The sequence below is a fragment of the Eriocheir sinensis genome, chromosome 59 (genome assembly GCF_024679095.1).
Source record: "Eriocheir sinensis breed Jianghai 21 chromosome 59, ASM2467909v1, whole genome shotgun sequence".
Lineage (NCBI taxonomy): Eukaryota > Metazoa > Arthropoda > Malacostraca > Decapoda > Varunidae > Eriocheir > Eriocheir sinensis.
Window position 1 is genome coordinate 2,874,158 of NC_066567.1, and position 26,491 is coordinate 2,900,648.

General features: G+C 42.6%; 2 protein-coding genes across 2 annotated transcripts in view; one reads left to right on the forward strand and one right to left on the reverse strand.

Moving 5' to 3' along the window:
• The window catches only part of LOC126985187 (uncharacterized), a 33,528-nt gene extending 18,969 nt beyond the window's left edge, over positions 1 to 14,559 (reverse strand). The window contains exons 1-3 of the mRNA XM_050839742.1: positions 14,467 to 14,559; positions 8,626 to 8,692; positions 2,814 to 2,903 (exon numbers count right to left, since the gene is read on the reverse strand). Coding sequence (XP_050695699.1) covers positions 2,814 to 2,903; positions 8,626 to 8,643 — 108 coding nt within the window. The 5' untranslated portion in view covers positions 8,644 to 8,692; positions 14,467 to 14,559. The remainder of the gene's footprint in view (positions 1 to 2,813; positions 2,904 to 8,625; positions 8,693 to 14,466) is intronic.
• Positions 14,560 to 14,837: 278 nt separating this feature from the next.
• LOC126985367 (28S ribosomal protein S5, mitochondrial-like) lies at positions 14,838 to 25,215 on the forward strand. The gene is made up of 9 exons (XM_050840145.1): positions 14,838 to 14,990; positions 16,909 to 17,043; positions 17,440 to 17,565; positions 18,131 to 18,358; positions 19,517 to 19,747; positions 21,780 to 21,979; positions 22,565 to 22,720; positions 22,983 to 23,099; positions 23,669 to 25,215. The coding sequence occupies exons 1-9, from the start codon at positions 14,918 to 14,920 to the stop codon at positions 23,783 to 23,785; spliced, it is 1,383 nt and encodes a 460-aa protein (XP_050696102.1). The 5' UTR covers positions 14,838 to 14,917; the 3' UTR covers positions 23,786 to 25,215.
• Positions 25,216 to 26,491: the final 1,276 nt, after the last annotated feature.

The window sequence follows — 26,491 nt, forward strand, 5'->3', positions numbered from 1 at the left end:
GGTAAAAGAGTGGACACCCAGCGACTGAATGAAAAGTTACAAAAAATGATTGAGGAACTTCATGAGACAGTCTGAAAGATTGTCTGAAGATGAATATGTATAAAATGAGTGCAATGTTTAACCCATGGAGGGCAAGCAACACCTCAGATTGTGCAGTTTCCACAATAGGCATGAAATAGGGGAAACTCATCACCTTGTCCCACTATGCCCTCCACCCTCAGCATTCCCCTGGGCAGTGCTGACAACAGACATGTATCGTTGGCAGTAGAAACACTATTCAGGAACTAAATACTTGAGAGTAAAGGAATGCCCATACCTAGGACAAACAACAGAACTAAACCCATCCTAGAAAAAATATCACAGAACAGGAATGAGATGGAGTGCTCTTAGTAAACATGGCGAGAAAAGTGTAGTCAATGTATCCTGCCAGTTCTACCATGTGTTGAGAAACTTAGCAGGCAAGAGACAAGGCAAAGAAATGCACAAAGAGAAGTGAAGAAAAATGTTGGATATAATATGACCTCCCCTTTGGGAAGTCATATCATGCACATAACTAATGACAGATGGAAAATATGTGGCAACCAGAAAATTGTAAAAGTCACGGCAAACAAAGGACCAGGTGGAGAACTGAATCTAAGAGCATTTGCCGAAGCAGGATGGAGTATGCAAGAACACCAGGCAAAGGTGGAGAATGTTGATGAAGCACTGGGTTGAGTTGGCTGCATTTAGTTGTGCTGTTTTGTATTTTGCTATGTTGGCTTTGGTTGGGATGGGGTTAGATGAAGTTAGGTTAATTGTGTGGAACAAGAGGTATGTTTGGGTATGTAATGCCAGATTTTAGTAAGGATGGGAAAATGCGTAGAAGTCAAAAAGTATGGTCAAGTAATTGTAAGTGCCTGCCGGGACAGTTAGGTTCAACGAGAGGCCCAACCCCTTACCCCCCCTTCACCCCTAGTCCGTCACCATGTGCTCCCTTTTCCCGTCCCGCGCCAGCCAGCCACGCTGAATTCCCGCCAATTCCTTGGCTTGGCGTTCCCCGTCTGGTCTCCTTTCCCCCCTCCTTTTGCTGCGTGCGCCCGAGTGAGATCCTCACCGGAAACTTATTTTAAATAAATCACCCTCCAATGAGTTTTAAACCCATAATAGATTTTTGCCACGAAAAAGTCTTGTAATCCATACTGGCTGCATTAGTTTGTAACACATCAGTGGACATTGTAAATTTAATCCCCTCATATTAATGCAAGAAATCATTTAAGCCCTTCTGGCAGTTGCCCCCCCACCCACTCCGTCTCCGTCCTCTTCCTGGCCCTGAAAAAAAGTAGCCAGCAACGGGACGTGGCCCTCACTCGCCACCCTCATCTTCAATCTCCAGGTAAGCGGCTCAACCCCTCCCCAGTGCTTCTCAACCCTCCCCAGTGCATTTCAACCCTCCCCCAGGTGCATAATTCCCCCCCGCTTACCATACTGTTTTAATGTTTAGGGACAAATAATTACCCTTGCTCCTCACTCGCCGCCCTCATCTTCAACTTTAAGCCTGTTTGTGACTCGCCTGCGCCAGTCTCGTCCACACACACACACTCACACACAAACACACACTCCCCAAACGCCCCCTTACCCCTAATTAATATCCAACATGTAATCGTGCTCACGTCACCCTGGTGAGCGACCATAGGTTCTCCCAGGGGTAACTTAGAGTAAGTTGTAAATTCCCCCAGGCCAGTCTAAGTTTATTTAATATGTCATTTTTTTCTCTAGTATCCCCGTATTGAGCGAACCCTAGGTTTCTCAGATTAAGTCAATTTAATTGTAAGTTTCTCTTGGCCATCCTAGGCTATTATATAAAATTGTGTATCATTTCATGTGCAACACCACTGCAAAGTAAACTTCCCTGATAACTGTATAATCCTTGTTTTCACTGAAACCCTTATTTAGTCTCAAGGTTACGGTGGGTTGGCCGGAACGGCACACGGGAAAACTCACCCCACGCCCTCCTTCCATAAGTGTCCACGCTACCTCAAGAGTTCCTCCTGGTTCTCACCCGGCGTGATTGAGTGTAGTTTCAGTCTAGTTCAGTTAATTCAGTATTTTCAGTCTTTTTCTCTCCATTGAGCTGGGGTTTCGACCCTCAGATCGTGGAACGGTGGCAGTCTCCACCTCATTCACACTCAACCATGCGGGAGTACTTCAGGCTTAATCAGTCTAGTATCATTAAATCAAACTTACAAATTCAGTAAAAAAAAAAAAAGACAGAAAAGTTAACCCTGTGAGATTCCCGGGGCATTACAGGTAGAGTTGCATGGAAGGGGCTTGCAGCCAGAGTCAATTTCAAGAAGGCTTCTGACTCAGTGTAAAGTGAGACACTCTGAGACATTTTGCGGATCCATGGGATTCCTGCAAAAATTATTGGCCTGGCGACTGGCCTTTACTCTGGGACTGGGTGCTGTGAAGAGTGGGGGAGGCGTTTCCAGTATGAAATAATTTGGCAGAAAATAGCAGACCTAATAGTAAATTACATAGAAAAATAAAATGTTGACATATCTTCATAAAAAAGATGCCAATAACAAAAAGAAAAAGATTCATAAACATACTGATAATAATAATAATAATACATAATAATAATAATACCAGCCTATCCCCCTGAAACTGACCCCTCCTTCGACCACTCTTATTACTCTCTTTTACAGGACCAGCGATTCACAGGCTTTTTTTGTTTGCCCTTAAGCTGTTTCCTTCACCGTAAAAAAATAAATAAATAAAAATCCCCCACCTGCCCATCACACCTGGCCACCAATCCAGCCAACCCTCCTCTGTACCTGGTGTCTCTTGAGCAGCTCCTCGTTCTTCCTCCTCATGTTCTCCATCTTCTGGTTGAGGTACTGCTCCTTCTCCTCCTGGGTCATCTGCTGCAGGGAGGAGGAGGAAGACGATGCTATAGGACACTGACAAGGAGGAGAAGGAGGAGGGGGAGAAGGAGAAAGAGGCCTATGGTTGAGATACTGCTACTCTTCCTGGGTCATCTGCTGCAGGGAGGAGGAGGATGGAAATGCATAAGGACACTGACAAGAAGGAGGAGGAGGAGGAGGAGGAGGAGAGGGAGGAGGAAGAGGACTAAGGTTGAGATACTGCTCCTCTTCCTGGGTCATCTGCTGCAGGGAGGAGGAGGAAGACAATGCTATACGACACTGACAAGAAGAAGGAGGAAGAGGATAAGGAGGAGGAGGATTGGAGGGTACATGATATCAAATTAAATAAAAGTTACATTCTTGATTTCTTTCTGACTGGACCCAAAAAGTAAGTTAGATGAGACAAAAATGATGCAGAGGTACATTTTCTAATAAACCAGCAATTATAATCATCAGTCAAGTTCATTAACCTGACCTACTTTATAACAAACCAATGGACTCTAGTGACCTGTTTTGCATCCCTCTTAACACACAAGCTCCCTCAACTGTACTCCCCCCCCTCACTCCATGCTCCTAAATCAACAACCATGGTATTTTTTTTCCTCATAGTATCTAAATAAATCTTACTCATCACAACCCTCTGACCTTTTCCTTTTCCTTTCACTTTTCCTCAACATTTCCTTTTCTTTTTTCTTCTCCTTTCCCTTTCCCTTCCACAACAGCCATACTTTTTTTTCTCATAACCCTCACAGACCTTTTCCTCATAACCCTCAGACCTTTTTTTTCACAGCCTTCAGACCTTTTTTCACAATTCTCAGACTTTTTATCATAACCCTCTGACCTTTTTTACAATCCTCACAGACCTTTTCCTTATAACCCTCACAGACCTTTTTTTCACAACCCTTACAGACCTTTTCACAACCATCACAGAACTTTTTTACAACCCTCACAGACCTTTTCTAGTACCCTCACAGACCTTTTCTCACAACCCTCACAGACTTTTTTTTACAACCATCACAGAACTTTTTTACAACCCTCACAGACCTTTTCTAATACCCTCACAGACCTTTTCTCACAACCCTCACAAACCTTTTTACAACCCTCACAGACCTTTTTTCACAACCCTCACAGACCTTTTTCCAAAACCCTCAGACCTTTTTTCACAACCCTCACAGACCTTTTTCCACAACCCTCACAGACCTTTTTCCACAACCCTCACAGACCTTTTTCCATAACCCTCACAGACCTTTTTCCACAACCCTCACAGACCTTTTTCCACAACCCTCACAGACCTTTTTCCACAACCCTCACAGACCTTTTTTCCACAACACTCACAGACCTTTCTTACAACCCTCACAGACCTTTTTTAATACCCTCACAAACCTTTTCTCACAACCCTCACACTTTTTTCACAACCCTCAGACCTTTTTTCACAACCCTCAGACCTTTTTTCACAACCCTCACAGACCTTTTTCCCACAACCCTCACAGACCTTTTTCCCACAACCCTCACAGACCTTTTTCCACAGCCCTCACAAACCTTTTTACAACCCTCACAGACCTTTTTCCACAACCCTCACAGACCTTTTTCCACAACCCTCACAGACCTTTTTTCACAAACCTCACAGACCTTTTTCCACAACCCTCACAGACCTTTTTCCACAACCCTCACAGATCTTTTTTCCACAACCCTCACAGACCTTTTTCCACAATCCTCACAGACCTTTTTTACAACCCTCAGACCTTTTTTCACAACCCTCAGACCTTTTTCCATAACCCTCAGACCTTTTTCCAGACATTTTTTCACAACCTTCAGACCTTTTTAGAACCCTCAAGACCTTTTTTCACAACCCTCAGACATTTTTTTCACAACCCTCACTTTTTTTCACAACCCTTGGACCTTTTTTTCACAACCCTCACAGATCTTTTTTTCACAACCCTCACAGACCTCTTTTTGCAACCCTCAGACCTTTTTTCATAACCCTCAGACCATTTTACAACCTTCAGACCTTTTTTCACAACCCTCAGATATTTTCCTTATAACCCTCAGACCTTGATTCACAACCCTCAGACCTTTTTCCTCATAACCCTTACAGAACTTTTTTCACAAACCTCAAAGACCTTAAGCCTATTCACAATCATCAGACCTTTTTCCTCATAACCCACACAGACCTTATTTCAAACCCTCACAGACCTTTTTTCACAACCCTCACAGACCTTTTTCACAACCCTCACAGGCCCCTGTAACTCATGTGTTTGTGGAACTATAATAAAACTTGCAAAATAAGAGACTGCACAAGCTTCACTAAATCCTAGGACCTAAACTTTACAAAAAGGTAAAAACACCCCAGTAGGTACACGGCCCCCAGCACCTGTAGGGCATCCTGGGGCCTGGCAAGGGGCGGCTCAGCATGGAGGAGGGAGGAGAATGGGGGAGGGAGAGGGGGAGGGGGACAGGTGCTACTACTATTACTGCCAGCCATCCTCCCTTTCCCTCCCTTCCCTTTGCCTTCCAATTCCACGTCCTCTGACATAACTGGATCCTTCCTTCTTCTTTTCAAGTTATTATGTTACTTGTTTTCTATTTGAGTAGTTTGTTAATGTCTGTTATGTTGTTGTTCCTTCGTCTGGGACTTCAGTTTCTAGCTATTTCCCGTGGTTGATATCTATCTTTTTATTCACTCCTTCAATCTATTCTTGTTTTCATATGCATTTCTGGTGCACATGTTTCTTGATGACTCGATATGTGTCTACTTCATCCTTGTTGTTGTTGTTGCTGTTGTTGTTTTTCTATAACAAGACGAAGACGTGATTGAACTAGCCTTTTTGAGTAATTGAATACCTAATACACGCTTTTAGTCACTTTTCATAATGTAGTAGTAGTAGTAGTAGGAGGAGGAGGAGGAAAACAATGGATAAAAACAAGGAGAATTGAGCAGTGTGTGTGTGTGTGTGTGTGTGTGTGTGAGAGAGAGAGAGAGAGAGAGAGAGAGAGAGAGAGAGAGAGAGAGAGAGAGAGAATGATAACGTTGATGGGTAGATAATGTGAGAGGTGGAGAGGGATGGCTGCACCACTTCCCCTACCCCTTCCTCCCCTACTCCTTCACCATCATCACCACAACCACCAAACGGCACCACCACCACTAATTCATCCCCTCCCCCACCACAATCACCACCAACAACAAAAAGAAAAAAACACGCCCCATTACTATACCACTGCCGTTATCACCATCATCATCATCATCTTTAGCGCATCACGTTCAGCTCATTTTCATCTCTCTACTGTATGCGGCAACTCTCACCATCACACCACAGGCCCCTTTCACACGAGCGGTTTTTGCCGCTCCGGCACCTGTCGCCCGGTTTACTTGTAGCTTTATATTGACTCTTATGGGTGCATTCACACGAGGCCGGAGCAGCTCCGGCAGCCGCACCCTGCCGGACTGCCAGCAAGACCGCAGCGGCAGAAATGCCGCACAACGGTTTCGGTGGTCATGTGCTGCTATGGGCGCGCTCACACATGCGGTGTTTGCCGCGTGCGGCGAGGGATAGTTGTCTGTCAACACTGGGGGAAGGGCACGCGACCACTTTGTCTGCATTATTGGAAAAGCTGTTATGCACTATATTTTCCATCTTATGAACTTTCAATCAATGTATATTGAAAATGTAAGTGACTTACATATTAATTCTGTATACCTCTGTACAACAAACATATGCATTTAAATTTCAGGTTTATGGATAATTTAAATTATCATGACACGGAACTGCTGATCTCCGAGATTGAAAGACGGCCTTGTTTGTGGGATCCCTCAAGGGAAGATTACAAATATGACTGAAGGAGATATCGAAGCGGATGCGACAGACACCGCGCCGCACTTGACCGTGGATGTCCAGGTGCCATGCGGCTGCCGTCCGGCATGTGCCGGAGCGGCAAAAACCGCTCGTGTGAAAGGGGACTCACACTCATTAAAATAAACGCGACTTCAAACACTTCCAGAAACTTCACAACCGCAAGAAAATAAAAAGGAATTAAAGAATATGAACAAAATGGCGGCAAAGAATAATGTGGGAAGGCGTGAAATAGTGTAGGGAATAAAATAATGGAAAAAGGAAAAAATGAAGAGAATTATATACGTAGGAATGAGACAAAATGTAATAAAAAATGAAGGAATGAAAGAGAATAAAAAAATGTGAAGGGAATGGAATAATGCAAGAATATGATCGTGAAAGAATGAATGAAACAATGAAAACTTAATGTATATGAGGAACAATGACAGAATTAAAGAATGAATGAGAGAAGGCGGGAAAGAATCGGTTATCCTTTCATATAATTTCCGAACGCATTCATTTCTTACATCACAGACAATAAAAAATAATTAAACATACACGTTATTGCACAGTGAATAATAAGTCCATAAATAAATAAACAACGGCAAACAACAACAACGGTCAACAACAACAAAATCAGAACTGCATTTTATAAATCATTAACCACAACAAACCGATTCGCATTCGTATTTTCTTTATAACAAATCACTAAAATATTAACTCCACTTTTTCTTTATTTTTACGATCACTCAAGTAGGACGATACTCGTATGTTTGTTTCCCTTCCCTCTTTCCTCTTTCTCGTCCTTTCTCAAGAGGTAAATAGGGAGGAGAAAAACCAGGCAACCTCTCTCCCTCACACTCAGCTGGAAGACTGGAGAGAGAGAGAGAGAGAGGGGGGGGAGTGAACCATGAGGGTGAACACAACTCTGGTGAATCATCTCTCTCTCTCTCTCTCTTCTTCCGGTTGCCACTTCCCACGCTTCACAGCTTTCCATGATGCTCATAACACACACACACACACACACACACGTTGCTCCAGATGTACGTGAGCCCTTAGGAAAGAGGGATATGGCAGGGTAAAAGGAAGGGAGGAAGTTTAGAGGTAAAAGAGAAGGAAGGAAGGGGGGAAGAGAGGAGGGAGGGAAGGAAGAGAAGAAAGAAAAAAGGAAAGAAAAGGAAGGAAGGAAGGAAGGATGAAAGAAGGAAGGAGAATGATAGGATGGAGAAAGAAGGGAAAAAAGATAAGGAGAAAGAAAGGAAGGAGATAAGGGAGGAAGGAAGGAAAAAAGGAAGTGTAGCAGGGAGGAATAAAAGGAGGAAAGGAAGGAAGGGAAAAGGAAGTAAGAATGGAAATAAGGAATTAAAAAGGAATGAAAAAGAAAGGGAGGGAGGGAAAAAGGGAGAAAGAAGGAAGGAAGGGAGAGGGAACACAGCAGGGAGTGAACAAATGAAGGAAAGAAGAAACAGGAAGAAAGGAAAGCAGGGAGGGAGGGAAGGCAGGAAGGAAAGAAGGAATTAAGAAAGGGGGGAGTAAGGAAAGAAGGAAGGAAGAGAGAACACACTGAAAAAACGAATGATGGAGGGAAGGAAGGAGCAAGAAAGGAAGGAATGTAAGAAAGAGGAAGGGAAGAATAAGGAAAGGAAGAAAGGAGAGGGAGAATGGGAGGAAGGGAAGGACAAAACCAATATGTGAAGGAAAAGGTGAAGTGAAAAGGAGGAAAGGAAGAAGGATTTAAGATGGAGGGAAGGAAGGAAGAGAGAATGGAGGGAAGGAACAGGGATAGGGAGAGAGGATTGGGGAGGGAAGGAAGTAAGGAAGGAAAGAAGAAATAAAGAAGGGGTAGAAAGACATTTTGCGCTCTCTCTCTCTCTCTCTCTCAGGTACATACTTACACCTTGATCGACAGACATGGCTGGACACTCGTCTCACTCTCTCTCTCTTTCTCTCTTTTGGTGATGCCTGGAGGACAAAGAAAAACATTGCTTACTTCCTCACATTCTTATACACACTACTTGTCCACACTAGTACACTCATTTTCACTTTATTTTGCTGTGCTTGTAACTATTGCTCACTCTACCAGACATGGGGTAATCATAATCAATTACAGTTTTTCAAGTAATTGTAATCGATTACAGTTTTTCAAGTAATTGTAATTGATTAGTTTTTCAAGTAATCGTAATCAATTACATTTTTTCAAGTAATCGTAATCAATTACATTTTTTCAAGTAATCGTAATCAATTACATTTTTTCAAGTAATCGTAATCAATTACATTTTTTCAAGTAATCGTAATCAATTACAGTTTTTCAAGTAATTGTAATTGATTAAAGTTTTTCAAGTAATCATAATCAATTACAGTTTTCAAGTAATTGTAATTGATTACAGTTTTTCAAGTAATCGTAATCAATTACATTTTTTCAAGTAATCGTAATCAATTACATTTTTTCAAGTAATCGTAATCAATTACATTTTTCAAGTAATCGTAATCAATTACAGTTTTTCAAGTAATCGTAATCAATTACAGTTTTTCAAGTAATCATAATCAATTACAGTTTCTCAAGTAATCATAATCAATTACAGTTTTTCAAGTAATCATAATCGATTACAGTTTCTCAAGTAATCATAATCAATTACAGTTTTTCAAGTAATCATAATCGATTACAGTTTTTCAAGTAATCATAATTGATTACAGTTTTTCAAGTAATCATAATCGATTACAGTTTCTCAAGTAATCATAATCAATTACAGTTTTTCAAGTAATCATAATCAATTACAGTTTTTCAAGTAATCATAATCAATTACAGTTTTTCAAGTAATCATAATTGATTACAGTTTTTCAAGTAATCATAATTGATTACAGTTTTTCAAGTAATCATAATTGATTACAGTTTTTCAAGTAATCATAATCGATTACAGTTTTTCAAGTAATCGTAATTGATTACCCTCATTTTTTTATGTAATCGTAATCGAATACATTAAAAATGTAATCGTAATTACTTTTGGGATTATATTACCAAAATTTTAGTTAATAGTTTCTCACACAGCAAGTATGTACTCTTAATATTTGTAGTAATTCAACCAATTAAATATTTAGTATGGTACGTGTATGAAATTTGCAAGTTCACCTTTCAGTCCTTCCTGTAATCATGATTAATACGTACATCATGTAATTGTAATCGATTAAATCTTTTTATTGTAATCGTAAAAATATGAAGTAATCATAAACGATTACATACGTAATGGCCCCATGTCTGCCCTCTACTCTCCTATTTCCAACGGCTGAGTCTCATCTGTTTTACCTCATCTCTTACCCTGTTATTATCTGTTACACTAGTTTAACTACCCTATTTGCATTTTTTTTCATTTGTAGATTTCATTTACATTTTTCTGTTGTGCAATGCTTCAGAAAAACACCTTTTTTCTTCCTTTGTAATGTTCTACTAAACTATCTATTCAATTTGTATTTTTTTCATTAATTTTCTTCTGATTCATCAACTTCTGGTATCATATATTTACCAGGCTCCTTTTTGGTGTACAGCTCACCATTCCTCATCCATTGCAATCTTCTATCAGAATCATTAATTTCTTCTTGACTATTTTTTCTTTTCATTTCTCAACTTCTGGCACCACATATTTACCAGGCCCCTTGTTGGTGTAGAAAGGAAGGATGGGCTGAAGAAAGGAAGGACAAAACCAAAAGAGGAAGGAAGACTGGAAAAGAAAGTTGGAAAGTTTTGTTTAGTCGACGCAACATCTGTGGTCATATGCCGGAGAGAGACAAAAGGGGAAGGAATTATAGGAGAAGGGAACCGATCCCAGGAGAAGGGACACAACCCCCGATTAATACCTGGTACCCATTCACAGCTGGGTGGACAGGGGCGTAGGGTATCGGAAAAGCCGCCTAAATTTTTTCACTCCACCCGGGAATCGAACCCGGGCTCTCTCAGTTGTGAGCCGAGTGTGCTAACCACTGCACCACGAAGCCCCCAGACTGGAAAAGAGGGAAGGAAGGAGGAAGAGTGAGTTTCCAATAAGTTTCTGTTCCACTCACCATGCATTTCTCAGGCCCGACCAGCCTTTTTTTTGCCACCACGATACTCTACATTCCTGGACGTATTTTACCCTCACAGATATATCATACCCAAATAAATTTGATAGCAATGGCTTCATAAAGACTTGTACTAGAACATGCACAAATAAAAATTGAGGAAAATAAACAATACAAACTCGTTTCAAGTCTCCGTATAGAGTATTGTAGACAATAAATCCTAAATACCAACTCTTCCCCACTCGCTAGCTCGAACTTTTGTGGGCCAACTTTTTTAGCCGAATATGTGTTTCGAAGCGGAATTTAGTCAGGATTCTTATGGTATCCGCAAAATTCCTCATATGCCTATTAGTTCCCAATTTATACCAAGAAAACAATTTTTTTCCTCTCCCGTCAGAGTAGGGTAACAACTAAAAATCGCTCCACGCTCCTCATCTACGCTCCTTAGAAAGGTTCCCTTATGTTACCATTAAGAAACTTATCCCAACAAATGACACTCCCAAATTTGACGCACTTTCACAGAAAACATAATTTTTAATCAATTTGTTTTTACTTTTATGACGTGTTTCGTGTCATCGTGCACCAGGACCTTTTACCCATGATGACGCGAAAGGCGTCATCGTGCACGAGAGGGTTAAGAAGAAAAAAGTATTCAGCAATTTGACTATCTTTAAAGTCTTTTCACTATCCATCAATAACACTCTATCCATCTAATGAATCTCTCTCAGAGACAACAACATTTGAAAAACATGTATCAAAAACCCCTGGTCTCCTCCACTAAAGCTTGTCTTCCATAAAAACACTCCTATAAGCAGGATCGACATCCAGGAGGCATGCCACACACAAATATAGCCAGAGTTGGTATTAACACACAAAGCTAGTTACAGGCCTCAATCCAGTTTCACAGAGTAGTCACTGGTTTGACATGTAGTCATTCCTGTGATACCCCATGATCCTGCGAAGGCACTTGGTACCAAAGGCATCAACACGCCTCTCCATGTCCCTAATCAGCGTCCACGCCTCACAGCCATACAGTAAGACGGGGAACGCAAGAGACTTAAATATTCAAATCTTTGTCCAGCTGCATAGATGTCGACAGCATATATTTGTGTTGAGCGACTCCATAACACCATGGGCCAGGGCAATCTGTTGAGTGACTTTCTGGCAAGACCCACCATTGTTATGCACTATAGGTATATACTACAAAGGTATGTAAAACTATTGGTGACTTTGACATCCTCACCACATGCATGAACAGACTAAATATGTCATCCAGCAAGCCTCCAAATGACTGCACCTTGGTTTTGGCACAATGGCTTCACTTCCTCATGCAGCACTTCGAGAGCCATCACTAGGACTTTGATCGGCAACTTTGCCCAATACCTAGTTCACACAGGTGTCAAAAAGTGATGGAGCAAGGACGAGCCCCTGCCTCTCTTGATTTATTAGGGAAGAAGCCAGAAACACCTCCTCCACACTTCACAGAACTTTCAGTCCCTAAGTAAAGGCCAGTCATCAGGTCATTAATCCTTCCAGGAATCCCACAGATCTACATAATGCCCAAAAGTGCCTCACAATCCACTGTGTCAAAAGCCCTCTTGAGATCGACATAGGCTGTGAGTAGCCCGTCAACACTCACGTGGGCATTCCACAAGGATATGAAGTGCTAGGGTTTGATCAACTGTTGACTTGCTGGGCATGAACCTGGACTGCTCATCTCAAGCATATGAGATTTAATTCGCATCAGCAGCATATGAGTGAACACTTTTCCCAACATGCTGAGAAGTGTAATACTAAAAACAAGTAGTACACTAATATCAAACAGTGAGGCAAGATATATATAAAATTAGTTATGAGTAAAAGTAGTCCTCACTAGGAGAGAGAGAGAGAGAGAGAGAGAGAGAGAGAGAGAGAGAGAGAGAGAGAGAGAGAGAGAGAGAGAGAGAAAAAAAATTAGGAGGCCCCCTCAAAAAATACTCATATTTAACTGGACTCACAAGGAACCATGACCCCAGGCCCCTACACTTCTGGCTGTGCCCGAGCTGTGTGCTTTTTCTCCGATTGCCTAGATATATTAGCCTTGGCATAATGAACTTATACATTAACCATACAAATTTGTATACATTTTGACTAAGGTGACCAGAGTCCCACTTTTTTACATTTATCCCGCTGTTTTGTGACCCTAAAACGTCCCGCTTTTTTTAATTTGGAATTGAAATGTTGGACTTTTTTCATGAATTACTGATAATCATACATCTTTACAGTCTTTAATGTTTCACTGACTGGTAACTTTACACAAGTCATACTCGTACCGTCCATACTCCATACAGGTAGGGGGAAAGATAGCCATGTGTAGCCATCTTTACCTTGATACAGGTATGGAGTTCATTTATTTTTATTCTTTTTACACCTCGGCCTGTAGTGCCAGTAGGCTTTCTTCAGGGGCCTGGTGGTCGGCCCAAGCCCATCATGGCACAGGCAATTTGTTTATAGTGCGCCTCCGACTCTACTCACATTAGTATTAGACGTGATTTTGAGCCAGTGCGCATGTGTGTCTTTGAGTGTGTGTGTGAGTGACAATGTCCCATGTTTAGCTTGAGTAAATCTGGTCACCTAAATTTTGACTATTCTTGATAAACTCATGCTTGATCAATTATTTTACTGAAAAGCAATAAAAGGCATCAGCAGGTCTATAAAACTAACCTTTAACACAAATCCCGCCACGACACAAGCCAGCCAGCACCCAGACACCACAAGGCACACTGGGGCAGAGAAACACCTGCAGAAACAACGCAGCCTAAACTTTGCCTTAACTCTTTGAATCCACAAGACTAACACAGCCTAAACTTTGCCTTAACTCTTTGAATCCACAAGACTAAGGCAGCCTAAACTTTGCCTTAACTCTTTGAATCCACAAGACTAACGCAGCCTAAACTTTGCCTTAACTCTTTGAATCCACAAGACAAACGCAGCCTAAACTTTGCCTTAACTCTTTGAATCCACAAGACAAACGCAGCCTAAACTTTGCCTTAACTCTTTGGATCCACAAGACTAACGCAGCCTAAACTTTGCCTTAACTCTTTGAATCCACAAGACTAACACAGCCTAAACTTTGCCTTAACTCTTTGAATCCACAAGACAAACGCAGCCTAAACTTTGCCTTAACTCTTTGAATCCACAAGACAAACGCAGCCTAAACTTTGCCTTAACTCTTTGAATCCACGAGACTAACGCAGCCTAAACTTTGCCTTAACACTTTGAATCCACGAGACTAACGCAGCCTAAACTTTGCCTTAACTCTTTGAATCCACAAGACAAACAAACAAACAGATAAAACAGCTCGAAATACTCGTCACCGTACACCAACTAATCCATATTTTCATTACTTCAGCGCACCTCCATTAAGGACTCAGTACACACCACAGGCTCGGGAAAACACCATGCATCATACTCCCAGCGGGAAAGCACCACCAAAAACAAGAGAAGACTAAAATTTCCGGCAAACTTTCTAACGCCTGGCAGACAGCTGAGGCGCGGGGTGGAAAAGTACAGCGCACGTTTTTCCCTCTCTCTGCTTCCTCCCTCCCCTCAGCCGGCCAGTTACACGCGGAAATGAAAGTAGGTGCCCCTGTGTGTGTGCAAGCCCCGTGGTGTCGTGGTTGAAGGCGTACATGCACAGTAATTACCGTTCTAGCGAGGCGGAGCGGCGGCCGTGTTGGTCAGCTGGTGGTTTGTTTGGGCGAGGGAGGGAAGATGGAGGCTGCCGGGGGGGTGGGGGGGGCACTGCAGCCCTGCCTCCTCTTCTTCTTTTGAGCTCTTCCACTTTGTATCGCTTCTTACGTCCTCATTGACTTGTTTTTACACTTAGACACTTCACTACGCACTCTTAGTTACTCCACTGGGCACACTTATATACGTCACCCTGCACTTCAGCCCTGTTTGTTTGCACAGTTTCCTCCCACCGTCTTTGCTTCTCTATTTTCTTTTATTTTGTTTTCTTTACTTTAACTTACTTTGGTCTTTTCTTTTTGCATTTCTCTTTGCCTCACATCTGACTATGGGTCGCCGTTGTGAAGGCGCCTCGCCGTGCACCTGCCAGGCACAGCTGATTGGATCATCGCCAGCATCAGCACCAACATGGCTGCCCCGGTGAGGATGGCGCGTCTCTCCCTCGCCGCCCGGCGTGTGTGTGCCTGCCAGCCCCGCAGAGGTGAGCCAGGGGGGACGCACTCACGGGGCGCCGGGCCAGGGGGCGGGAGGTCAGCAGGCCCCACCGTCGTGTAGTGCCACTAACATCGTAACTGATCAGTCTCTTTATTTACTCAGCAATTTCTCCACCAATTTTTTTTCTGGGATATTTTAGTGACTTTTGGGTAAAACTGATGACGTGGTTGCAGTTCAGGACAGCACAGGTCACTTAGTTATGGGTGTCCCCAACGTGTAGGTCTGACCATTGGCAGCATTTTTAAACTAACACAACCCCCGTAAGTAGATTAGAGAAACTGTATTAACACAGTGAAAAACATCCCAAATGAACACCACTGAGTGCCAGGATTCGAACCCTGGCACTCAGTGGTGTTCATTTGGGGCCCCTAAGTAGATATTTCCTCTTGCCACTTCCTGTTTTAGTGTTTTCTTGTTTGACAGTTATTGGTGACGACTGGCTTTGTTAGCGTGCCAGTCTCGTCCCAGCAGCCTGCCATTCTTTCACCGGCCTCACTCAGGTGGTCAACCTCTTATAGACCTCAACGGTGCAAATCAATCATTTCCGTGATAATGTATTTTTGGTTCACTAACATATTGGGGAGATCAATGGGGGCTGTTAGATTAAATATTTTCAATATTTAAAAAATCTGTTTCATTGTGCGTAGTATTGGTGGTGACTGGCGAGAATTGGCACCTTGGAGTGAAGTTGATGAGACGCTGGGAATTTACCAAACTAACCAACAGGAAGCATGTGCCAGGCAGCACGTTTCTTAACTGACCCACCACCTCCACATCCAACAGTCCCTATGAGCAAGCCTTCATTTTTTTTTTTTACAACAAAAGAGGCAGCTCAAGGGCACAAAAAAAAAGGAAACTATAATTAAAAAAAAGCCCACTACTTGCTGCTCCTAAAAAAGAATCGAAAGAGAGGTCAATTTCGGGAGGAGAGGTGTCCTGATACCCTTCTCTTGAAAGAGTTCAAGTCGTAGGCATCATTTTTCCATTCCAAGTTGCCACGACAAAGACGGGGGAGGTCACGACCAGGGCTGTCATACTCCCATATTAGGAGTTGTAAGAGAGAGACTGTCCTGGCCCGTCTTAGGGTGGGTCATACTCGACATACACATGGCTTCCTCATGTCCCGGAGAGTCCAGCCGTACTATGATAACTGGTTTATCCCCCTGACTGTTCGGCACTTGCTGGTCGAGTGCCCCAGTGTCGGGCTGGAGATGGGAGTTTCTCTCTCTCTGGTGCTGGGGGAGAAGGCACTCTCCCTGGGACATGATATTTATGGCTTCTTATAGGAGGCTGGCATCCTCAACCTCCTGTAGGTTTTATTGAACTTTTATTATGTTTTTAATTATTTACCCTTTTTTTTCTAGCATAGGTTATTTAAGTTTTATATTCGGCGCCACATAATCCTGCAGTTGCGGCGCCAAGAAGTGAATGCTTCAATAATCATCATCATCATCCTGGCAGGATCCATCAACTTGCCCCACCCTTGAGTTACATGGGCGTCCACTTGGTCTCCTCCACGTATAGTTGTTTCATACAGAAACAGCCCTTAGAACAGGATTATTTCTGGGAGGCGTGCCACATACCCATATAGCCAAGGCTATATGGGAACACAGCCTTCCAGCATGAAGTAGAGAGTTGTGATTCCTTTTCAATGAGCTTGTGCCCACACAAATAGAGACTGACAATGTCTCAGGTGATGCTGTGGGCAATATTGTAAATTTTTTAAACCTCTTGAGTCAGGTTTGAAAAGTAATCACATGATTGGATTAGGCTACATGATTTGACTGGGTAAGTAGAGGCTAAGCTGGTTGGATCAGGTTACTTTATTAAGTAGGATGGAATTATGGTGAAAAATTGTGGATTGACCTCATAAAAGTAGTGCTTTGAAAAATCATTCTTCCCAGGGCTGCAAGGGCTGTCGGCAGCGGCAGCCACAGCGAGGACACACTCCCCTACAGGCAGGCAAAGGCAGCTGGTCCTGTGTGTGGCTCCCCCCCCGCTGGTGGTGGCGGTCCGGCACACCAGCTTCTTCAACAAGTGTAAGCTCATTTGTTTGCTTGTTACATATTCATTTGTTGTTCCTTATAAATCATTATTTTTTATCTGCCATTGGTTTGGTTTTAGTTATTGAATTTTTGCTGAAGTATAAAGCAATTGTTTACCTTATGTGGGTTGGTAGAAAGTTGATAGCAAAAGGATAAAGTGTCCCCGTTGCAAACTGATAGCCAGTATGGTCTATATTAGTCACTTGTTTGTTATTTTGCAAGTCAGTCAGAGAATTGAATAACTTAGTCACTCAAACACCACCATAGCAAGCCATCATCTCTCTCAGTCATTCATCCATATGTCAGTCAGTCACTTTGCTCACCTCCAAACAAGCCTTCACCTTTCCTCCTCCACACACCTTATCCCAACCCCCCCCCCATCCCCCACAGTGACGGCAGATCAGCTGTGGAAGGGGGTGACCAGCGTGAGCAATGCAGGCAAGAAGCAAGGTCGAGGGAAGGGGGTGGGCAAGCGCCTGGCAAAGAACCTCAACCGTGGCCAGGTCATTGGTGTGGGTGAGTTTTGTGTGTTTACCTAGTTGTATTTACCTGCTATGGGTTTCAGGGGCCATGTCACAGCTTTTCAAAAACAACATTTTAACAAAGCATCAGACAAGGATAGTACTTTTGGGAGAGGATGTTTGGATGCTGCTTATGCCTGTATACATCATCCTCTCCGTAGGAATGGTAGAATTGCCCACAAGCGGACCATGACTGGTGTGGTGCCGTGAAAATTCCTTTGGGGCTGCATTTGTGAATGTTAGGGGAAATCCGCAAATGTGTAAATTTACGAACCATGAACCTGTGAATATGAGGGGGACAGGTGTAGTGTGCTTAAGGGAGGCGTATCAGTAAAACAAATAAATATATAAAAGTGAAAATCTATTGACAAAGGAAAACATTATCTACCACCGCCTTTCTTTTTCTTCTTATTACAATACTAATAACTTTTCTTATTGTTCTTGTTCCCTGTCCTCTCTCTCTCTCTCTCTCTCTCTCTCTTCCTCCTCTTCCCCTTACCCACCACAACACCTGTGCTGCACCCCCCCTACACACCCTCACCAGCCCTACACATCCCCAGGAAAGGAGAACATGGTGTGGCCGGGCCTGAACTCACCCATCCTGCGCGGCCGAGAGTTGGTCCAGCAGCAGCTCTTACCGAGGGACGAGGAGAGGGAGGCCAAGCTGATCAAGATGCGGGACTCCATGGGACGGTTCCGCTCCCTCCAGCTTGACCCCATGGAGCGAGGCTGGAGTGGGACCAGGATGCCGGGGCGCAGTATTGGTCCTCCTGATCCTATTGGGGAAGGTGAGGGGTGAAGGTGCTGGGAAGTGGGATATGGGGGGGTTATTTTTTTATTTCAGATATTTGTTCTACAGTAGACCCTCCATGACCTCTCTTTTGGACGCTCATTACTTTTGTCTTTGCGGGAACAGCGATTAGCGGGCTTTTTTTTTTTTTTATATATTTTTTTTTACACCTTTTTCTGCTGCCCTTGAGCTGTTTTTTTTTTTAGCTGTAAAGGAAAAAAATAGCATGATTTTTTTAAGAATATCCTTATAATGCGCCCTTGAGCTGTCTCCTTTACACACACACACAAAAAAAAAGTCCCACCAGGTACAAATCAGTAAGTCTTATTGTAATAACTCCTCCAGTTTGTTTGCCTTTCTTTGGTACCTGTCTCAAGTTAAATAGAGAGTCTACTGTATTGGTATTTCAAGGGTAGAGGTGAACCTTGCTCTACAAACAGGTGACAGGTCAGTAAGTGTAATTCTGTGGTGGGAATCTATCTTAACATGGGTCAAGTAGAGTTTGATTCCAGGGCTTGGTTTGGTTTCTCCCTTCCACTCGTCTTAATCCTTATTGTGCCTCATCTGAATCATTATTTGTGTGTTTTATTGCTCATTAACCCGTCTGCTGCAATTTGCACAAATTTGGCTTTCACTGGTAGCCTGGTTACACATGCTCCCAGGTCTTTCTCTGCTTCTGTGGTGGATAGTGGAGTGTTTCCCATGTGGTATTGGTGTGATAGATTTCCCCTCCCAAGGTGCATGACTTTACATTTTTCTTCATTGAATTGTAGCAGCCACTTTTTGTTCCATTCCTGTAACTTGGTGATGTCTTCTTGTATGAAATCCACAGTCAAGGTGTTAACCTTCTATTTAAGTCTACAACTACAACTTGGTACAATAATAATCCCCGGCTGAATGTGGGAAGGGTTAGAGTCTATAGGCAACGTCAATGCTACAGTGTCAGTGTTGTCTCGTTGCTTTTCAGGGCCTGTCAGGGCTTGCACAAACCACATGGAAGGAGAGCTACTTGTGCTCTACTTTGTTTAATTATCTCTTAGCAGGTGTCAGTTTCTCATCCCTGTTTAATGTCAACAATAAGAGAATGTTGTGTTAGATGGTTCATGGTGAGTAGGGAAGTATGTCTCACCACCACCACCGCCACTCACCACCATAGACAACTTCGAGGGCTTTGACACCAAGGTTCTGGAGCTGAAGGTGGTGACCTGCATGACGGCAATCTTTGGCCGGAAGCGACGCATGAGTGTCTTCGCAGTGACAGGCAACGGCAACGGACTGGCTGGCTTCGCGCTGAGCAAGGCCACCACTGCCCACGCCGCCCTCCGGAAGGTGAAGAACAGGGCCGGGCAGAAGCTCCTCTACATCCACCGCTATAATAACCACACAGGTTCGTGGGTGGCTTGGGTTAGGTCAGGTGAGCTGGGTTGGGTCAGGCTAATATTGAACAAGTAAGGTCAGAGGAAGGTTGGATTGGGTTGGACTAATATTGGTTAAGTTAGGTTAGGGAAGGTTAATATTGGTCAAGTTAGCTTAAAGAGGGCTAATGTTGATCAAGTTAGGTTAGGGAGGGCTATTGTTGATCAAGTTAGGTTAGGGAGGGCTATTGTTGATCAAGTTAGGTTAGGGAGGGCTATTGTTGATCAAGTTAGGTTAGGGAGGGCTATTGTTGATCAAGTTAGGTTAGGGAGGGCTATTGTTGATCAAGTTAGGTTAGTGAGGGCTCTTGATCAAGTTAGGTTAGGGAGGCTATTGCTGATCAGGTTAGGAGGGCTATTGTTGATCAAGTTAGCTTAAAGAGGCTAATGTTGATCAAGTTAGGTTAGGGAGGGCTATTGTTGATCAAGTTAGGTTAGGGAGGGCTAATGTTGATCAAGTTAGCTTAAAGAGGGCTAATGTTGATCAAGTTAGGTTAGGGAGGGCTATTGTTGATCAAGTTAGGTTAGGGAGGGCTAATGTTGATCAAGTTAGCTTAAAGAGGGCTAATGTTGATCAAGTTAGGTTAGGGAGGGCTATTGTTGATCAAGTTAGGGAGGGCTATTGTTGATCAAGTTAGGTTAGGGAGGGCTAATGTTGATCAAGTTAGGTTAGGGAGGGCTATTGTTGATCAAGTTAGGTTAGGGAGGGCTATTGTTGATCAAGTTAGGTTAGGGAGGGTTAATATTGGTCAAGTTAGGTAAGGGTGGGCTGGATAGGTTAGAGTGGGTTGAATCGGGCTAACATTTTTCAAGTTAGGTCAGGGAGGGTTGGGTCAGGGGAAGGTTGGACTGGGCTGGGTTAATGTTGGGGTAGATTAGGGTGGGTTAGGTTAGGTGAGCTGGGTTGGGTTGGGCTAATATTGGTCAGGGAGGGCTGGGTTGGGTTGGGCTAATATTGGTCAGGGAGGGCTGGGTCAGGGGTAGGTTAGGGTGGGTTGGGTTGGGCTAATATTGGTCAGGGAGGGCTGGGTCAGGGGTAGGTTAGGGTGGATTGGGTTGGGTTAATATTGGTCAGGGAGGGGTAGGTCAGGGTGGGTTGGGTTAGGATGAAAGGGAGGGAAAGAATAGTGGAGGTATGGGAAAGGAAGGGAGTTTGATGTAAAGCATATTTGGAAGGAAAATTAACCAATGTACATAATACAGACCAGGAATATAAACAAAAACTATATTTAAAAAGAATATGCGGTAGGATTTTGATTTAATGCAAAGTGAGTTATTCTTATTAATTTAAAACAAGATCCAGGATAAGGAGCACTGTTGATTCTACATTTTTTGCCTATTTATTTATTTTATTTATTTATTTTTTATTTAGTGTGATTGAAATTTGCTGAGTAATGCTGAGCTATGGCAACAGTGAGACAAGTCTAGGGAAAATACAGATTAATGCAATTTCATATGTACAACTATCAAATTATAACTATTAAATACAACTATGAAATACAACTAGGTAAATACAACTACAAAAATACGACAAGGGAATAGGTAAACACATCTAGGCAAACACAACCTAACACACACACACACACACACACACACACACACACACACACACACACACACACACACATGGCCACGGTAGCTCAGTGGATAGAGCGTCTGCCGCACAACCAGAAGGACAGGGGTTCGATTCCCCTGCCGGGTGAAGATGAGTTGGGTTTATCTTCTTTCACCTAGCAGTGAGTAGGTACGCAACGTCAGGCAAGGAGCTGTGATCTCATTGTCGCGGTGTGTTGAGTGTGAGTGGTCTCAGTCCTACCCAAAGATCGGTACTATGAGCTCTGTGCTCTTCCGTAGGGGAACGGCTGGCTGTCTCGAGAGAGACCCGCAGCAGACCAAGAGGTGAATTACACACACACACACACACACACACACACACACACACACACACACACACACACACACATCCTGACCCGACCTGACTTAACCTGGCACACCCCATTGCAGTGCTACATGACTTCTTCTCCCAGTACGGCAAGACCAAGATTTACGTCCAGAAGATGCCGGAGGGGTACGGGCTGGTGTGCCACCGGGCCATCCGCACCATATGCCAGGTGGTGGGCATCACTGACCTGTACGCCAAGGTGGAGGGCTCCTGCAATGTTCAGAATATGACCAAAGCCTTCTTCCTGGGGCTGATTAACCAGGTGTGTTTGAGTAGCTGGGGGTTTTTTTTATTATTATTTTTTATTATTTTTTTTTTTTTTTTTTTTTTTCCCTTAGGTTACGGCGATTGTATACATAAGTGCGCTACCACATGCCCCAACCGTACAGGGATCATATATATAATCATCACACTCTACGCTCCCTACGTTTCAAATATACCGCCAGTTCTTGACTCAGAAGAATGGTGGAGGCATCTGGCATCCATACACACTCTCATTTGTCTTCAGTGCGCAGCAGTCATGTTTCTTAAAGGTCCCTCTAAGCAAGAAAAAATGAGAAAAAATCATCACTCACGCAAACCATTTCATAATACATATCAACACATTTGTGATCAGTTTATGCATCATCTATTTTGGGGGTTTTATATCATGGCAAAAGTTTGGCCCGTCACTGGTACACGGTAAAGCCACAAATTTGGCCCGTCACTGCTACCGGGTCAAAGATACAGGCTTAAGTTGCTATCCCTTCTACATACTTCTACTTGTGATGGTAATATTACTCCTGCCATTACTATTGCCATTTCTACTACTACAACCACCTGCACCGTCCCCACCTTTACCCTGCAGAAGACACACCAGCAGCTGGCCAACGAGAAGAAGCTGCATCTGGTGGAGGTGCGCGAGGAGAGACACAACTTTCCGCAGGTGGTGGCATCGCCCGAGGACGGGGAGGTGCGGACTAGGGCGGAGATACCCCAAGAGGAGGAGATGGACTTTACCAGGGTGAGGAGAGGGGAGTGGAGGGGCTTTCAGGGGTGTTGCGTGTGGTGGAGAGAAAAATGCTTCCTCTGTGTTGTGTGTTGTGTTGTAGAGAGATGGAGAGAGAGGAGTGGAGAGATAAATGCTTGTTTGTGACCTCTTCCTTCCTTCTTCACCACCTGTCCTTTATTCTTCATCAGCTCTTTCTTCATTCTTTTCACCTCTCTTTTCTACTTTTTTCTACCTTCATCGCCTTCATCACTAATCCCATCCCCTGTCCCAACAGCACATACTGGACGGGCGAGTGCGGTTGGTCAAGAAGAAGTACCCGCCCTTCTACTCCAAGTACTACAGTTACGAGATCCACATGAAGAGCTTTGCTAAACGGAGAAACCACGAGAAGGTGTGTGTGTATATGGCTTCGTTTATTCTACATGGTTTTTTTTGTGTGTGTGTGGTTTTTTTTACTGCAGAGGAAACAGCTCAAGGACAAAAAAGAGGAAACAATAATGAAAAAAAAGCCCACTACCTGTTGCTCCTAAAAAAAGCGTTCAGAGGAGTGGCTGAAAGATAGGTCAATTTCGGGAGGAGAGGTGTCCTGTTACCTTCCTCTTGCTGCTTTTACCGATACTGATGGTCCTGCCACTGCCAAGAGTAATAATGATAATGATAAAACATAATGACAATGAGAATGATAATGATGCTACTAATTCTACTACAAGAACTGCTATTTTCATCTAGTTCCTCCTTTGTATACTGTTTTCATTTTCTTTCTTTTTTCTCTTAGCCTTCATCTTTTTCTTCTACTCTTTCCTTTTTTCATTATCATTACTCTCTCTCTGGTGTTTGAAGATTGCTAATAAATGCTGATAGTTATATTTGTGTTATAAATTGGAGATGAAGGTAAACAAAGGTGAGGTCAAGAGCATCTATCCACCTATACTCATCTTTTTCTTCTCTCCCTCTCCACAGATAAAATTGGACATGAAAGTGAATGAAGGTGAGGTCAGGAGTTTCTACACAGACAAGTACCCCGAGTGCAGGCCAGGCCCACCCAAGAGGGAGAGAGAGGAGGAGGCTGAGATGTAGGATGTGTGGGATGAGGAAGAATATGATCAAGGAGAAAAGATAGAGGAGGAGGAGGAGGAGGAGAAAGAGCACTGAAGAGGGTATAGTCAGTAGGAGAAGGTGATGGCACAGAGTTAGGATATGATCGAGGGAGAAAGGATGAAGAGATGGACACAAGAGGAGGAGGAAGAGGAAAAGGGTATGGTTAGGAGTGAAGGAAGAGGAGGAGAAGGTGATGATGTAGGATGTGAAGGAAAGTATGAGGGAGTGATTGCAGAATGAGAAGTGAAGGAAGATCATAGGAAGAAGAATACAAAGGAGGAATGTTGAAGAGGAGAAAGAAAGAAGAGGCAAAAAAAAAAGGAAGAAATATAAGTGAAGAGGAGGAGGAGTTTGTCAAGAGAGAGAGAGAGAGAGAGGTATCAATGCTATCAGTGGTTTATCTTTATCTACCTTCCTTTACCTTAATCTGCTTACCTAATGACATTCACAGTTTGAAAAAGCTTAGGTAAGGAGAAGAAAGGTAATGGTGTGATAGGAAGGATAATGGCTGAATGTGTTAATAAGAAGAGGGATTACATGGTTATTTGAATCTGTTAAATGGTTATGGACAAATAGGAAGAGGAAAGGAGTTAATGGAGGTAGAGTTATGGTAGGTAATGGCATGGTAGAGATAACAGGAGAGGAGTTAATAGGGAAAATAATGGTAGGTGGAGATGGGTACGAAAAAGAAAATAGGATAAAAGAAAACAAGGGAAGGGAAGTTAATGGGGAAATAATAGTAGGTAATGGTTTGGTTATTAATGAAGATGGTAGAACATTTAGCAGGGAAAGTAACGGTAGCTGAAGATGGGTGAAATACTGGATATGGATACGATAACAAAAATGTGATGAAGGAAAACAAGGGAAAATAAGTTAATAGGCAAGTAATGGTTTGGTGGTTAATGGAAATGGTAGGACATGAGTTAATAAGAAAAATAATGGTAGATGGGGATGCATGAAATAGAGGATATGGATACGATTAGGGAAAATAAGTTAATGGTTTGGGGATTAATGGAAATGGTAGAACATGGGTCAGTAAGGAAAATAGGTGGTTGAGTGAAATGGAGGATATTGATAAGAGAACAAAAATGGGGGAATGGGAGTTGATAGGAAAAAGAAATGGTAAATGGTGTAGGATGTGAAGGAGAGATAGGAAGAATGACACGTAGGTAGAGGATAATTAAAAAAAAAAAAAGGATGAAAGCAAAATAAATCTGAAGGAAAAGGAAAAAGGTCAAGGGTAAAAAAATGAATTAGGAAAGTTTAAAATGACACAGGTGGACTTGATGGATGATTATTGGTCATGAATTGATTTAGTAAAGATGTGTACTGTAAATGCATTCATGTTGTTATGTTAATTATTACTTGTATATATACTTATGCACTTTGTAATAAAAGATTGTACATTGTGTTGTGTGTATCATTCAACCACGGTCTGATCATGGGCTGGTCTCGTGAATGCTATGTTAAGTGTTTTTTTTTTTTTTTTTTTTTTTTTTTTTTTTTTCCAGTCGACCTAATCCACCCCCACCCACTGACCCAATCCCTCTTGCTAATGGTGGGAACTTAGGTCAATAGTCTCAAATGCTTCCTTCGCCTCTCACATCAACTATTTCCTATGGCCGAAAAAGAGATACATCGGATTCTTTTTTTTTTTTTTTTTTTTTTTTTTTAGGGTTATGAGACCGAGGAATGGCCAAACTACCACCAGGGTCATCAAACTACCCATGGAAATGCACATAACTCCTACGAAAGCCCCTCTCTCTCTCTCTCTCTCGTAGTAGTAGTAGTAGTAGTAGTAGTATATGTAGTAAAGTCTGTTTCATTCCGTCTGTCCACCAACAAAGCGGGAATTTTGATGGATGTGGCACCTGCGCATTTCTAGTTCGTGAATAAGGTGAAAATCAATTGTTGTAATAGACACTCAAGCTTATTTTTCAATAATATATTTGAATGTTTATGTATACGGTACAAAAAGCATCTCATTCGTTTGCATCGATAATCTAACATACAAGCACACGAAAAGACAAGCTTGTATCAAATAGCATAGTCACGTCCAAAATCTAATTATAACAAGTCTGTTCACGCGCAAGGTGTGGCAGAGAGGTGACGTCACTGCCTCAGTGGGTCCGATGACAGAAAATTGATTGATGGGTGACTTGTATGCAGAGGTGATTTCACACAGCCTTGGTGGGTCCGATGACAGAAAATGGAGTAATTGATGGGTGACTTTCATTTTTTTTTTTTTTTGTCCACTGTATACTACCTTTTCAGTCATACTATTTTTTTCTTTATTAACTGCAAGTATACCATTCTTATTTAACTAGATAAACTATAAGAACAAGAATAGAAAAAAATAACATATCAATCTTACTCCTTATATGAATTTTTGTTAAGGGGATTTCCTCGATTCAAAGCGTGGTACGTGGGCTCAAATTTTTCATTCTTAGGTTACCACGGTTTCACGTACGCCTGCCCTCGGAGAGTTAAATGGCGTGCCTGGTGTATGAGAATTTTAAATTTAAGAGGTCCCAACGGCGTTAATTAAAGCCCACCGCTCCCACGCGTCTGAGTGTGTAGTGTTGCCTTATGAGTCGTCATACATTTATTGTTTATACGTTTTATTAGGCTATTGGTATCTGTTTTTTTTTTTTTTTGTTTTTTTTAAATAGTGCAGTACGACAT